Source organism: Oncorhynchus mykiss, chromosome 9 (genome assembly GCF_057628025.1).
Source record: "Oncorhynchus mykiss isolate SJ-2025 chromosome 9, ASM5762802v1, whole genome shotgun sequence".
Taxonomy (NCBI): domain Eukaryota; kingdom Metazoa; phylum Chordata; class Actinopteri; order Salmoniformes; family Salmonidae; genus Oncorhynchus; species Oncorhynchus mykiss.
In genome coordinates this window covers 46035177-46050006 of record NC_143030.1, presented here as the reverse complement: position 1 = coordinate 46050006, position 14830 = coordinate 46035177, and the positions used below count along the sequence as shown (strand labels likewise).

At 44.6% G+C, this 14830-nt stretch overlaps 1 protein-coding gene across 6 annotated transcripts in view; it reads left to right on the top strand.

Moving 5' to 3' along the window:
• Positions 1-14830, top strand: part of LOC110532095 (helicase ARIP4) — a 71359-nt gene that overhangs the window by 32958 nt on the left and 23571 nt on the right. For 3 of the 6 annotated variants that reach the window (XM_036988009.2, XM_090184321.1, XM_090184320.1), the window contains exon 2: positions 211-368. In XM_036988009.2, the coding sequence (XP_036843904.2) occupies positions 269-368 (100 nt within the window). In that variant the 5' untranslated portion in view covers positions 211-268. Of the gene's footprint in view, positions 1-210; positions 369-8269; positions 8436-8698; positions 9080-14830 lie in introns of those variants that run through there. The other 3 variants (XM_036988007.2, XM_036988006.2, XM_036988010.2) reach the window with 2 other exon arrangements.

Here is a 14830-nt window from a genome sequence, read left to right as displayed (position 1 = left end):
TGTTAGACGGCTTTGAGTTATGCATTGGCAATTCTGTATGTTGTCAGTTGTCGCTCTGCGAGATTGTCAAGGTAGTGTGTGTGTTCAATTACAATTTTTTTTTTTTTTGCACTGCAAGACATAGAACAAAAATTAAATAACTGTGTAGGCTACATTTTTATGCCAAAGCAGTGTCCAAATAAGAAGTGTGTGTGTGTATGTGTGTTGCAGATGGCCTGTGTGTGTGAGGATGCCTAGGTAATGCCCCCGGCGTGACTGAGGAGACACCATGTCTGACGAGGAGACCTCAGGGAGACACATGGAGCCCCACTGCCTCAACTGTGAGGAGGAGGATGAGAATGATGGCGATGATGAAGATGACGTCCCCGGTAGGTGGAAACTGAAAGACACAAACGCATCCTGATTAAATGTTGTATAAAGAAATTCCATGAGTAGAGATGATATGATTCCGATGATATTATGATATTATGTCTGGCATGGAAAGCGTCAACTAAGATGCCTATACAATGGGTTTTAATGGGAGGAAAATACTTGTCATTGAGGAGGTGCAAGTGACCAGGAGTGATATTGAACTGATGTCATGAAAGTGGTTTGAAAACCTACAGTCATATCTTCTCAGTGGTGTGCGTCCGTGTGTTCCCCTTTCTTATTGTCTGTACCTGGCAGCATTTACACAGATGTTCGGGGTAGTCTTTGGTAGCATGACTTTACAGGAGATGAATCCTGGCAAACGTTTTACTGTTTCATAAGTTGTCATACCATCTGGTAGTGGCTGTCTTGACTGCATCAAATCCATGTAAAGCAGCTAGTTACGATAGCCAGCTAGCAAGGCTATTTTGGGCTATTTGGTGCGCTCCCTTAGCCTTGTAATTACCAGATTGCTGCTGCGCTATCAGTCTGCCCGAGAGGCATTGCACAAAACAAATTAAAAAGCGATTGGATCACTGCTTGCTACTAACTGCCTTGGCTTGAGTAAAGAAATGCCAACTGAACTGAAGCCTGTAAACAACAGTGCTTTGTGTTTGTAATCAACAAAACCACCCTGGTTGGTTTGACGAAACGTTGAGGGCTCTAGCCTCGCATCTTTCGATCTTCACCAGACTGAATCCTTGTAGCGAAACAGTGAATCCCCAAAAAACTCTTCCCCCTCCCTCGCCCCTACCAACTCACTCGGAGGGCCCACCGTTGGCACGTGTTGCTAACGAAACTCAAGAGGGTGACTCCCAGAAAGTGACGAGGGGATCTATAAATCCTCCAACTTCGGGACACACTTGTGTCTTGAATGAGGCAGTTCAATAGGTAATAAAACAAACGTGAATATCAAATGAACTAATTCCCAGTTTTACAAGCTACAGTGCATTCGGAAAGTATTCGGACCCCTTGGCTTTTTCCACGTTTTGTTACGTTAGCCTTAGTCTACAATGCATTAAATAAATACAAATATATCTACACACAATAACCCATAATGACAAAGTGAAAACAGGTTTAGAATTTTTGGCAAATGTATAAAAAAATATATATATTAATTACCTTGTTTTCATAAGTATTCAGACACTGCTATGATACTCGAAATTGAGCTCAGGTGCATCATGTTTCCATTGATCATCCTCGAGATGTTTCTAGAACTTGATTGGAGTACACCTGTGGTAAATTCAATTGATTTGGACATGACTTCTTCCATTTAAGAATGGAGACCACTGTGGTGTTGGAGCTTCACTGCTGCACTAATGTTTTGGTACCTTTCCCTAGAACGGTGCCTGAACAGAATCCTGTCTCTGAGCTCTACGGACAATTCCTTCAACCTCACGGCTTGGTTTTTGCTCTGACATGCACTGTCAACTGTGGGACCTTATATAGTCAGGTGTGTGCCTTTCCAAATCATGTCCAATCAATTGAATATACCACAGTTGGACTCTAATGAAGTTATAGAAGCATCTCAAGGATGATCAATGGAAACAGGTTGCACCTGAGCTCAATTTCGAGTCTCATAGCAAAGAGTCTGAATACTTATGTAAATAAGGCATTTCTGTTTTTTTTTTTTTTTTTTTCTAAAAACCTGTTTTTGGTTGTAAATTGATGAGGGAAAATGTCATTTAATCCATTTTAGAATATGGCTGTAACGTAACAATGTGGAAAAAGGCAAGGGGTCTGAATGCGCTGTATGTAGCAATGTCACGTTTATTTAATTCAGGAAAAGCCTTTTCATTGTTTGTATAGTTTGTTTAAAAAAATGTATATATATTCTGGCAAGTAATCAAAGTCGAATACAATCGTCTACATTCGGATATTCTCTTAATTAATGAACCGTGCTCATACCTATGAGAGAGAAATATTCATATTTTGACCAATGGGTAAAAAAAACAATGGTCCAAACCTCATGTCTTTGTCATACTCCGTTCAAATGTTATTGGAGTTTTTACCCTTGTATGATGGCTAAAATTCAGGTGACTAAATCAATGGAGGCCAGAGAGAAAAAAAGTGGTTCAAATGAAAGAAAATTGCTCAGCATCGCGTCAGCTTAGCTGGATGCTGTGCGAGAATAAAGGCTACCTTACAGGCTCAACATGTCCAATCCTAAAAGTTGCTGCGAGAAAGCTGCACTGCTCTGTCAACAGAGCTCGGCCCTTACTATCGCATGTATTAGGTTACGAAATCGGACTTTTTGGATATACTGGTAATGCAATGGTAGAAAGTCCCCACTGAAAGTTTCAGAACGTGAATAATCATATTTGTCTTGTTTAAAATGCATTTTAAACATCAGTAAGTTGAATTTCATCACCAAAGCGCAATTTCACCCACTCTGGGCAGTTATTTCCCTCTCCTACCCTCTCTGTGCTGCTCACTCCCTGGGTTGTGGTGACATTCACACAGCCGTTTTTGTCCATGTCACTGTGACACTGCGTTATGAGAGACAGCCCTCTACCCCTCGCCTCCTCCGGTTCTCTTTGTGTCTGCGCAACTATGCCTCATTCAGCCGTACAGCTCTACTGCAGCACGCGGGCGCTCACATGCGCACAGCGACCTTAAGCATCAGAGTTGGGTTTTAATAATAGAGTTTGTCTGTGTGTTCGGTACTTTGTCATGTTTTGTTATAGAAATAGTTGGTTCACAGTCAGGAAAAGGGATTGCCCTCAATATTAGGACTGGGAATTTCCAGGGACCTCACGATACGATACTTAGGTGCCAATACGATGTGCATTGCCATTCGTTACAGTGATTTTATTGCGATTCGATGTAGTAAACATATCGCTTACCATATGTCTGCTGCAGAGAGACTAGAACATGAGAGAACGAGTTTTGATCAGTCAGGGAAATTAAAGGGGCTGAAAACAAATTGGCTCCCTATTTAAAAAAAAAAAAAGAAGCCAGAGAACAATCTATGAAGGGAATATACTGGAGGTTCGGTGCAGGTACCACCCAACTAGCGCAAAAATTATATCCCAATATGTAACTATTAAAAAAAGAAAAAATATGCATAACTACTCAACATGTAGGCTAGCTACTGTACTTTAACTCTGCTCAGTGTCAGGACTTATGCACTCTCACACTCCTACTTACTCTGACACACACACCCACACGCACACATACGTCAGACATATGTACACATTACGTAACCCTACTCCCCGTCTGTGCTCTATGGCCCGGCTTGTCTGGATGTTAACATATTAACATATTGCTGTAGGATTAAGGTCACTAGTACCAACGGCAGGCCCGGGGAAGTGAGGATCACTTCCTCCCTCTGCCATCTCCATACTAACTCTATATCTGTCTAATTTCTTCCTATTCCTGTCTTTTGGTTACCAGATATCTATCCATATAGCCGCAAGCAGGTGCTGCACTGATCCATCAGCTTCAACACTTAACGTGCTTAGGGTTGTGTAATTCTACTTACATTCCCCAAATTCCCAGGTTTTTCCTGAAATCCTGGTTGGAGGATTCCAGATTTCCTGCTTATTCCTTCTTGATTCTGGGAATCTTCCAATCGGGATTTTGGGAAAGTTAACCAGAACTTTGGAACCCTAAACATGATTCGGCCGAGTAGTTTTATTGTGGCTTCCAGTCAGCGTGGTGCAGAAATACACTTTCAGGACACACCTTTAAAAAGTGATTGGTGCCATTTTGAAAACAGAATTGCTTTAAAACATTTCCTGGAAAAATCACTGGTATACCGTAAAGGTCTCCAAGCTGCAGAGCACGGTTCTTGACCTCGTTCATAACATATCATGTGCCCTCAGGTCGGCACAGTCTCTTTCGTTAACTAAACATGAAAACGCTCTCAAAATAGTCTTCTGAGCCACATGATATATGTATCAACTATCATGTTGCCATTCACCTGTAGCTGTATGAGCCTGGGAATTGGGCCTATTTTTCCCATCAAGTCAAATACAATTCCACACCATCCTTGGCATTTGTTATTTTATTAGGATAACTTTTAGCTGTTGCAAAAGCAGCAGCTTCTCTTCCTGGGGTGCACACAGAACATGAAACATGACACAATACTCAACATTAATAGACAAGAATAGCTCAGAATTGGACAGAAAAACAGAAGATTTGTTATTGAAGGCACACACAGCCTACATATCAATACATGCACACAAATGATCTAGGTGAAATAGGGGAGAGGCGTTGTGTCGCGAGGTGTTGCTTTATCTGTTTTCTTTGCTGCTTATTTGAGCAATATGAGATGGAAGGCAGTTCCATGCAATAATGGCTCTATATAATACTGTATGCTTTCTTGAAATTGTTCTGTATTTTTGGACTGTGAAAAGACCCCTGGTGTCATGTCTGTTGGGGTAAGTGTGTGTGTGTCAGAGCTGTGTGTAAGTTGACTACGCAAACAATTTGGGATTTAACACGTTCATGTTTCTTATAAAAAGTAACACAGTCAGTCTCTCCTCAACTCTTTGCCAAGAGAGACTGGCATGCATAGAATTTAATCTGATTACAATGAAGAACAAGACGTGCCGCTCTGTTCTGGGCCAGCCGCAGCTTAACTAGGTCTTTCCTTGCTGCACTGGACCACACGACTGGAGAATAATGAAGATTAGACAAAGCTAGAGCCTGCAGAACTTGCTTTTTGGTGTGGTGTCAAAAAAAAAGCACAGCGTCGCTTACAAGTACACCACTTACAAGCAGTCCAACACGTGTTGATGATATCTATCTTAGACCATGGAAGGTGGAGCATCACAGAGAACATGGTGTCTTTTGGGGCCATGTAACTAACGTGACATATTTCCTGTTATGTTATTTTTGTGCCAACACTGCGCACACACACACACCACACACACACACACACAGAGAGAGAGGGAGCTTAGTGCATGTGTTTGTCATAATTGGGGCAGCAACAGTCTATGTTAGCATTTGACTCATGCATGCTGGCCAATTAACTGTTCGTTCTCCTATGTTACTTGAATGAGCATATTTAATCTGAGCTCTGAAGTGCATTTTGTGCTCTTTCTCCCTCCCCTCCCTCCCTCCTTCCTCTCTCTCTCGGGTAATAGTCACAGAGCACCGTCACCCATGCCACCCGCTCTCTGTGCTGTTACTGTCACCATAACAACCAGAGCCTGGACGCTCTCTCTCTGTCTCTCTCCCCCTTTCTCTTTCTCAAAGTCGTGAGCATACTTGTTTTTCTCCCTCTCTCTGTATACCTGTTTTGTCTTCTTGTCCAACCATTTTGCTACGATACCTTCACAACGCTCCCACGGGAAGTTCCGTTCAAACTTCTCTCCTCTTTGCTCCCATCCCTCTCCCCGTCTGCCTTTTAGTTCCCTTGTGTTGGTGTGAGTGCTCAGCTCTGTGAGGTGTGCCCATTTCCCCCTGTGCTGTGGCCCTCCTTCCCTCTCTGTGTACCCTGAACCCTGTCCCCCAGAATGTTTTATGCAACCAGGCCCGGGCCCAGCTCCATAGTTTAAAAAAAATGTCACTGCCTACTCACCCAGCTGAGACATACAGTTCAAAACAACACCGACCGCCACACGTTGAGGCAGTGGAAATGTACAGGTAGGGTGGCAGCGGAGGTCAGACAGACACAAAAGGTTTGCCAGAAACAAAGTATAGAGTGACTGGCTGTGTGACGCAGGGGGACAGGCTTGCAGGCATGGAGGAAGAGGAGCAAACGAGCAGAGGGCACAGGCATCCCCACCCCCTGGTTCCCGCGGAGCAGCACGGAGCTGCAGCATATGCACCACAGTCCAGTGAACCACAGGAGCCATTGGTTAAACATTTGACTTTGAAACGAATAGTCGAGGGTGGCTGAGAGCAGCTGAAAATATCCTGTTGACGAGACCAGGTGGAGGCTCTGTACAAGGTGTTTATATATTGTGAGGCCATGGATGTGCAAATTGTTCAGACAAGCGCACACGCGTGTAAGTCCTCTGCATTATTCGGTGGCAGATTTGTTTCATTTAAACGCCCCCAAAAGACTCTCACAAGCACTAGTTGGGCTTTTCATAATTGCAGAAAGCACACCCAGAGCTGGTTCCTCGGCCCAGCAGCTGCTCCTGTTTTTGGGTCAGGTTTTGTGTGTGTGAGAGAGACAGAGAGACCTGGATACTGGGTGAGCAGATGGGAACAAGAGGGATGGTGGACTGGAGACACAGCTGGGCATGGGGATAACGTAATGATTGAACAGACTGGCAGTGCAGGTACTACAAAGGCTGTGTCACGCTGTCACTGTCACGAAATAGCTGCTCCCCATCAAAGAATACAGCTGTTTTATGTGTGTGCTCAATGTTTTGCACTTGTCATCAGGGCTCTATATTAAACATTGTCATTGGTAGCAGTGGTTCTCCCAATTCATAAAAGTTAGGAGGACGACATAACATTTAGCAGCACCAGGAAATATTGTTTTAATCGATTGAGGAATATCCTAATTGGTGCTATAGCTACTTCTGAGGCACATGTTGTGCTCTAGATACTAGTATGTGACCCTGTAAATATATATGTTGACGCAAATACCAGTCGTTTGTGGACTATTAGGTTTCTACATTGTGCTTTTCACAATCTTCCATAAAAATGTTAAGTCTATTTAAGAACACTGTTAGTAAGTGAAGACATGCGAGACATCTGTTATTCATTCATTGCTATGATCATTGATCTCCTGAAGAAGCTATCCCTTTTCCTTTCTTCCTGTGCCGTTGTCGCTGTAGTAATGGCACAACCATGATGCTAATGACTATGCACCACAACAACAAAAATGTCTAAAGCACTGAAGTCTAATCGTTACTATTATTATCTCGTGCTCCTATATGAAACATCCAGGTTGTAGAGCAAAATATTTAGGTGCAAATGCAATCCACATTAGAGCCCTGTTACACACACGTGTGTGTGTGTGTGTGGTTCTTTAGTGTGTCTGTTGGGAGGAAATAGTAGGGAAGTCTGTTTTGTACAGCAGTAAACAAATCCAGCACATTGTTTTGTCCCTGCTTTCCTTTTGCTATGTCACTCAACAGGTACATTCTGACTTGGATTGAAATGTTGTTTATAAGTGTCAATTACTCAGTCCATGCCTCCCTTTCATTTGCTGAGACTGATTGTGTAAACAGAGAGAAATGTGAGCTAAAAGACTTGCGCAAAGTCAAGGCGTGTCTATGGAAATGTGTGTTAGTGTTGCTACTCTTTGGGACGTGAGGAAATACACTCAAAAACAATGTTTGGGTATTTATTTTGTCATTAGTCCACTGTTGATACAGTCCCAACATGTTTTGCATGTCAGCGGTCAAGTTTTCAAGATATTGGACTTTCAAGATGAAAGGTGTCACCAGCCCACATCATGAAAATAACAAAATATAGTTTTTGGGTGATGTATTATCAAGCTAGCAACCTTCACAGGGCTGGTTCTACCTTTTCTTTCCTCTCCTCCTTCCTCTCTTGTTTCTAGCTCTTTCTTCCACAAGGTGGGGACTGGAGTGTAAAGATGTGGGTTACTGTTTGTAGCCTCCACACGTGTGTGTGTGGTGTGTGTGTGTGTGTGTTGGAAATTGATCTGGGTAAGCTGGATGGGTTTGTGTGTTTGAAAGGGTCCCGTGATCGAAGTCCGCTGGATTGTTTTGAACGTCCCCCTTTCCTTCCTTATTCCCTCGTTCCCCCTGTCTGAATGAACTCTCTTACCTCTGTTACCTAAGGCAGCCTTGCTAAGGGGGAGGTGTCTGCTGACGACATACTGACACTACCGGTGGAAGGGGGGGGGTTTGTGACTGGCAGGCAGGGCCGGGCTGCTTTCAGCGCCGCATCGTTTTATAATGGTCCCAATAGCCTTCTGTCCTTTGTGGCGGTGGCCCTGGTTACAGAACCATGCTCTCTATTCTTTGTGAGACTGGGGCAGCATGGCAGAGGCAGAGTAGAGCTGACACGGATACTCTGGCTTGACAAGAGGACAGACATGAAACCCATTCCAGAGTAGGAGTATATCATCGTTCATACAGAGATGATGGGTAAGTGTCTAAATCCTGAGTAAGGGGGAGTCTGGCTCTAGCAAGAGCTGAATGGCAGTGGAGAGGTTTTATCATATTGTCAGGTTTTGGTATACTTTTTATGTTTACCACTTAGTCTTTGAGAGTTTCTCTAAGCTTGAGCATCTTTTGGACTTTCTTTCCAACCTTCAATAGTCTATATATGCGTACATAGACACACACACACACCCCCACCCCCCACTAGGGGCCCGGCTCCAGTATGAGCGCTTATGTAAGGAGTTTTTAGTAGTTTCCTGGTTGCTGTGAGCCTGACTCACAACTCACATTGCCAGCCGCTCACGGGTTCAGTAAGTCAGTCAGTAGGAAAAACATCTCATCAAATAAACAGATAGCGACAGAGACAAAGGTAAACAAGAAGATCGGTTCTGCCTTACAGCTTTGAGGCAGACTTTTTCAACTAGAGGAAGTGTGTTAGTGAGTTCAGGAGCAGACAGCGGTACTTGTACTCAGACCACCTATTTCCTCACCATCAGAGCAGGGGAACGGAGAGGGAGACTACTCAGAGAGGGGCAAACTGCACGCCCGCTACACGCTCTCTGGACACCCCACACACCCCTCACGGAGACTAAGCATGCTGCTGCTGGAAGAGTCGGAGACCTTTACAGGTAGGCGATCCCCTGAACCCCGCTGCCACACTGACCCTTCTCTGTGCGAGCGTCACTGACCCTTATGACCGCAGCAAGTCGGGGTGATGTCTGAGGAGGACACTTCGAATGAATAAATGATAATAAATGATGAGGTGTGGATGGATTATTTGTTGTGAGTGAGAAATGGTGATGACTTAACAAGGGTGTTTTTACATTGTGGTTACTGTCTGTGAATTGGAGTTGTTTTGTAAGTGTGCGCACCAGCGTTGTGTAACGCTCCCTACTTCTGCATTAGTTTGACACCCGCTAGCCTTTCATTCTCTTTCTCTTCACTCTCATATTGTTCCCTGTTGGGGAGCACTTCGTTTGTTTGATCTGGGGGCTATTTGATTGACTGTTTCTATGGTAACCTAAACAAGTGGGAGGATTAGTGTTAGATTAAACTGGTAGTAGTCTGGCTGGGTGCAGCATTAGGAGCAACATATGGTCAACTACAACAACCATGTTTTTATACACGACAGCCCACATCATACAGGGATGTGGCCACGTTGTTTCTATAAGATTGGGATTACTGGTAGCCTGTGGTTCGGTCTCGTTATCCTCTTTTTTTCTGTCCATTCCTCTGGTTTTGGTAGTTGATTGGATGGACAGTTGTGTTGTGATCCCGGTGGGGCTACCTCTAGATGGTCATGGGGGAATTTTCCATTAGTGTATGAACGTTTTAAACGAAAATGGGATCATTAACGTGGAGAAAAATCCCTGACTGAAAAATATACAGTACCTGTCAAAAGTTTGGAGACGACTACTCATTCCAGGGTTTTTCTTTTTCTACATCGTAGAATAATAGCAAAGACATAAACAATGAAATAACATATATGGAATCATGTAGTAACCAAAAACATGTTAAACAAATCAAAATATATTTGCGATCCTTTAAAGTAGCCACCCTTTGCCTTGATGACAGCTTTGTACAGGCTTGGCATTCTCTCAACCAGCTTCTCCTGGAATGCTTTTCCAACAGTCTCGAAGGAGTTCCCACATATGCTGAGCACTTATTGGCTGCTTTTCCTTCACTCTGCGGTCCAACTCATCCCAAACCATCTCATTTGGGTTGAGGTTGGGTGATTGTGGAGGCCAGGTCATCTGATACAGCACTCATCACTCTCCTCCTTGGTCAAATAGCCCTTAAATGGCCTGGAGGTGTGTTGGGTCATTGTCCTGTTGAAAAGCAAATGATAGTCCCACTAAGCGCAAACCAGATGGGATGTTGCTGCGGAATGCTGTGGTAGCCATGCTGGTTAAGCATGCCTTGAATAAATTAGACTGTCACCTTGAATACATTTAGACCATTAGCACCATCACACCTCCTCCATGCTTCACGGTGGGAACCACACATGCGGACATCATCCGTTCACTTACTCCGCGTCTCACAAAGACACTGCGGTTGGAACCAAAAATCTCAAATTTGGACTCATCAGACCAAAGGACAGATTTCCACTGGTCTAATGTCCAAAAAGTTTAAATGATTGAGTGACACAGTTGGTGCAATGGGCAGAGCGTGCTGTGGTGTGTAGGGGGGATATGGAAAGTCACTGGGGTGGTTAGGTGTGATTAATTTGGGTTTCCATTAAAGTGGGGAAAAAACACTTCTGATCTGTGATATGCTAAGTGAATAACGTGATGCGCCTCAGCTTGTAAATTGTTATTTAGATTCATAGGGGCGGGTCAAGTTTACCGTTGAAGCTGCTTCACTCAACTCTGCCTCACGACCCACCACTATGGCGTTTAGTTAGCTTCTTAGCTACCTGTAAAAAGCATTAGGGGTATTCGCCTTAGCCTATTTAGCTAGCTCGAACCAGCTAATCTGCCACTGCCAAGATGGATATCAGAAATTGGCTTCGTCAAAGCACCCAAACCAAGCCAAAGGAAAGGAGAGCAATGAGCAGCAGCATCAAACCGCCCGAGGCCACCGCCAAGCCCAGCAGCGACGAGTGCAGAGCCTGCCCACCCTTCCACAAGCACCACTAGGATAATGGCGCCACAGCCCCCTCTACTTCCGACTGTTCCTGACGATCTTGGAACAGAGGAGCCAGCCCAGGTTTGCCTACAATCCTACCCTAGCCGCAGGTTTTCTGTCGGAAAACATTCATTTAATAACAACTGGCTCATAGGAAGATGAGAAACGTTCGGTCTCTGAGGGTTGTTTCCTATGGAATCAATTGTAAAACACACAAGAACAACTTGCTTGGGGCTGTTGAAATTGCTGCACTCACACACACACACACTCACACCCTGTTTTAGGGGAAGGGCTGTCATACGTTGTTGATGGCAATAGAACATATGGTTTTGTTTGTGAATACCGAATCTAAATTGTACAATTCAGTCTGTTTTGTCTGTGGTTTATGATTGGGTGTGTACATGATTAGGTGAATGATGAGGTGTGTTTGTGTGTACGGGACGCGCAGTTCTTGGGATTACGTAACAGCCAGAGGCTGCCGTTACATAAGCTTCCCTCTACCTTCGTCCATGATCATTGCACTGGTGGCCTGTGTGTGTGTGTCAACAGGAGTAAGAAATGGAGACAGAAAATGGGTCATCCTCCTGTGCTTCCTTGCCACGGGGAGGTAAGCGCAGGGAGAGGGGCAGAACCCGTTGAGCTCATAGATTTCAATACAGCCTATTGACCACTTTCTTAGCCCTTCTTTGTTCACAGCTGCAGTACTCCGAGATCTTCCAAGTTGGCACATCTTAACCTTTCTCACGTCGAACTTACACAGGAAGCCTTCTATTCGGTTGATACTGATTTGTGTCTTTTGTGAATAATCTCCTCCGGCTCACATGGTCCGTGTGTAATTTATACCCACTTGAGAGTTAATCAAGCGTATTGCAATTTCTGGTTAGTGCCTGTCTGGTAAATCCTTTGGCCTGATGTGAAACTGATGACAACCTCCTGAAAAGTTGGCCTGTATTGAAGCTTCCAGCAGTCTTCCTGCTCTGTGCCCTGTAGTCGCTCAGGGAACATGTGATGCTGCGCACAGGGTCTTCTCTCAGGTTTTTGTAGTAAAACTCACTCGTGCGCTGGATTGAGTGTAATCTATAATCCCTTTTAACTGACGTAGATGGAGAGAGGGAGACCGCTCTAGTAGGGCCATTTTTTTTTCTCCTCCTTTTTCAGTGGGTCAGTTCACTCGCCCTTTTTTTAAAACGTGTGTGAATTAAATTCTCAGTGTAAAAACAAATGTCTCTCCATTTGTATCTTTTCCCTAATCAGACCTGGTCTTATTCTTTTCGGTTCCTAGTAGACCAAAAGGCGTCCTCCAGTCAGAAGCACTGTGTTAGTTTATCTGATTCTGGTTTGGTGGTTTGTGGGACCCGCAGAGTTAGTCATTTCTATTCTGCGGCGTGTTCTCGCTCTGGTAAACGTTCTGATACGGCTGCCTGGTAGCTGGTGTGACAGAGGCCAAGTCTGGAGCCTGTTGAAGAGCTGTGGAGGTGTCCGGTCTAAACCTGCAGGCTCTGGTCTTCTGGAACTGGAGTGGGCCGTTAGTCGCTGTGGTAACCCGCTCGTCCCCGACACATGCTACTGGCAACCCTGTCTACCACAGGCCCCTCTGACCCAGCTTGAGGTCTCTCGTCCCTCATCCTCGCAGCCCCCCTCCCCCGCCAGGCGCGCACTGTCCTCGACGTCGCCCTGCCCCTGTCTATTTGGCCTAGTCCCGCGCCGCCTGCAGACCTGTTGTGTAACTCAGGGGGTCAGAGTGAGCGTCAGCAGCAGGGTATAAAGTATAAAAATGACAAACACAAATATGTAGGCCAGGAAACAGGGCCTCTGAAACACTACACTCAAGGCATTTATGGACCTAGATCAGCACCAGTGTCACATGTCCACTCCACTCAGATGACATTCTGAAAGCCTGTGGTTTCAACCAGTGATTTGGGGGGGGGGGGGGGGTGGTGTGTGTGTGTGTGTGTGTGTGTGTGTGTGTGTGTGTATCGATAGTTGCATTGACTCCCAAGTATTGATTTGTAAAAAATAAATAAAAAATGCTAGGTAGTGCTAGTCGCTTATTTTTCATCCTATATATTGTTCTCCATCTTTTTAAATAGTGAACATGTTTTCAGCACTTTTATTTCCATGACTGATCAAAACAAATTTCCTCTTGTCTCTCTAGAGCAGACGTTCCAAACATATTGCTCACTATACATCAAAATCACAGTATCGAATCGCAATACATATAGAATAAATATTGAGAATCGCAATACATATAGTATGGGCATCTAAGTGTCTTGATAATATTGTATTGTTAGGTCCCTGGGAATTCCCAGCCCTAGTTTCAACTGTTTCTCAACTCCTCACATGTTTTATCGATGGCAACATATTTAATCTACCGTAAAACTTCAGTTAATAAAAAAAAATCACTGACTACAACAGGCTTCTATTTGAGCCAGGCGTGTATTTATTTACTTGCCTTTTTCTGGTCCACCTTTTTCAGACAAACGTTGAAGACGCCATTCTCTCACTCGTTCAATTCCAAAATGCCTGGCTGTTGCCATGCCAGAATTTTGCTCTGCGAATTTGATCACTGCTAGCTTGAGTTTGATGTCGCCATGGCTAGCAAACGATGATGGATTCCAATGTTGTTGTTTTTTAAATTTTATGCAGATGACTGTGGGAATATCAAAGATGTGTCCATGGTAACCTTGTAAACAATTGAATTTAGATCCGGTGTTTATTTGAAACGGGTGTTTCTTTGCTGGAATGATGCCCGGCTGTTAAATGGCAAAGGTGGCGATTTGAAGTTTTACTGTGTACCAACACCTACTTTCAGGGGCTTGATGTTTTGATTAGTTGCCGAAGTTGAGTCAAATAGATCAAATAGACTTTGTGAAATGACTGGGTTGAGAAACGCTGGGTTAAAAAGTGATTGGTGAAGAGAAAGTGTTACTCTTTCGAGACCAATCATTGTCTGAGTGGCACATACAAGGGAGACCATGACAACCTCGAGCCACTGTTGTCGTCATGGCACCCCCTGGGATTCTCCAGGGCACACTGCCACTCTGGGTTGATAATTGTCTGTCTTTGGTACTCGGTACTACGCACATGCTGCTACTCTGTTGTCGGCGCCGCGTGACGCTAGCCAGAGCTGCTTGTAGAGCTGCCAGTGTTATATAAACAGCCAAGCCAGTGTATCACGGTTGTGTAACCCTGTGGCTTTTTTGAAGACGCCCCTACTTTACACCCCTCCCATCCCAGAAACCCCAGCCCCTCCATACGAAGGAGGGGTCAGTCAGTCAGCCACAGGGGAAACAGGAGAGAGTGAGAGAGTGAGTCAGGGAAGGTCTGCTGCGTGTGTAAATGCGACGCTCCTTTAAGAAGCACAGTATGCATACGAGTCAAATGAATGTGAAAGAGCGTGAAGTGGAAAAATTGTCTGCATTCTCCATGCTTCTGGACTGAATTATGGCAGGAAGTTGAATGGCAGTCTGTCATCGCTGTGGTGACCTTTTGTGTTAGTCAGTTTTTTGGGGGCGTTTTTTGCCTCAAATGCCTCCAATATGACCCCCCTCCCACTACCCCAGTTGCGGCTGCCTCCCTTCCCCTCCCCCCAGAGTAGACCCCTGCCCCCAGGTCCAGTGATGTCTATAGATAAGAGACAGTCTCTTCAGTCAGAGGACTAATGTATCCCCTCTCCCATTCGTACTGTAACTGTTTTCTGTGGTTGTGGAATGGAGCCAGGCAGGATAATTATGAATGAGTCTGAATTCTCT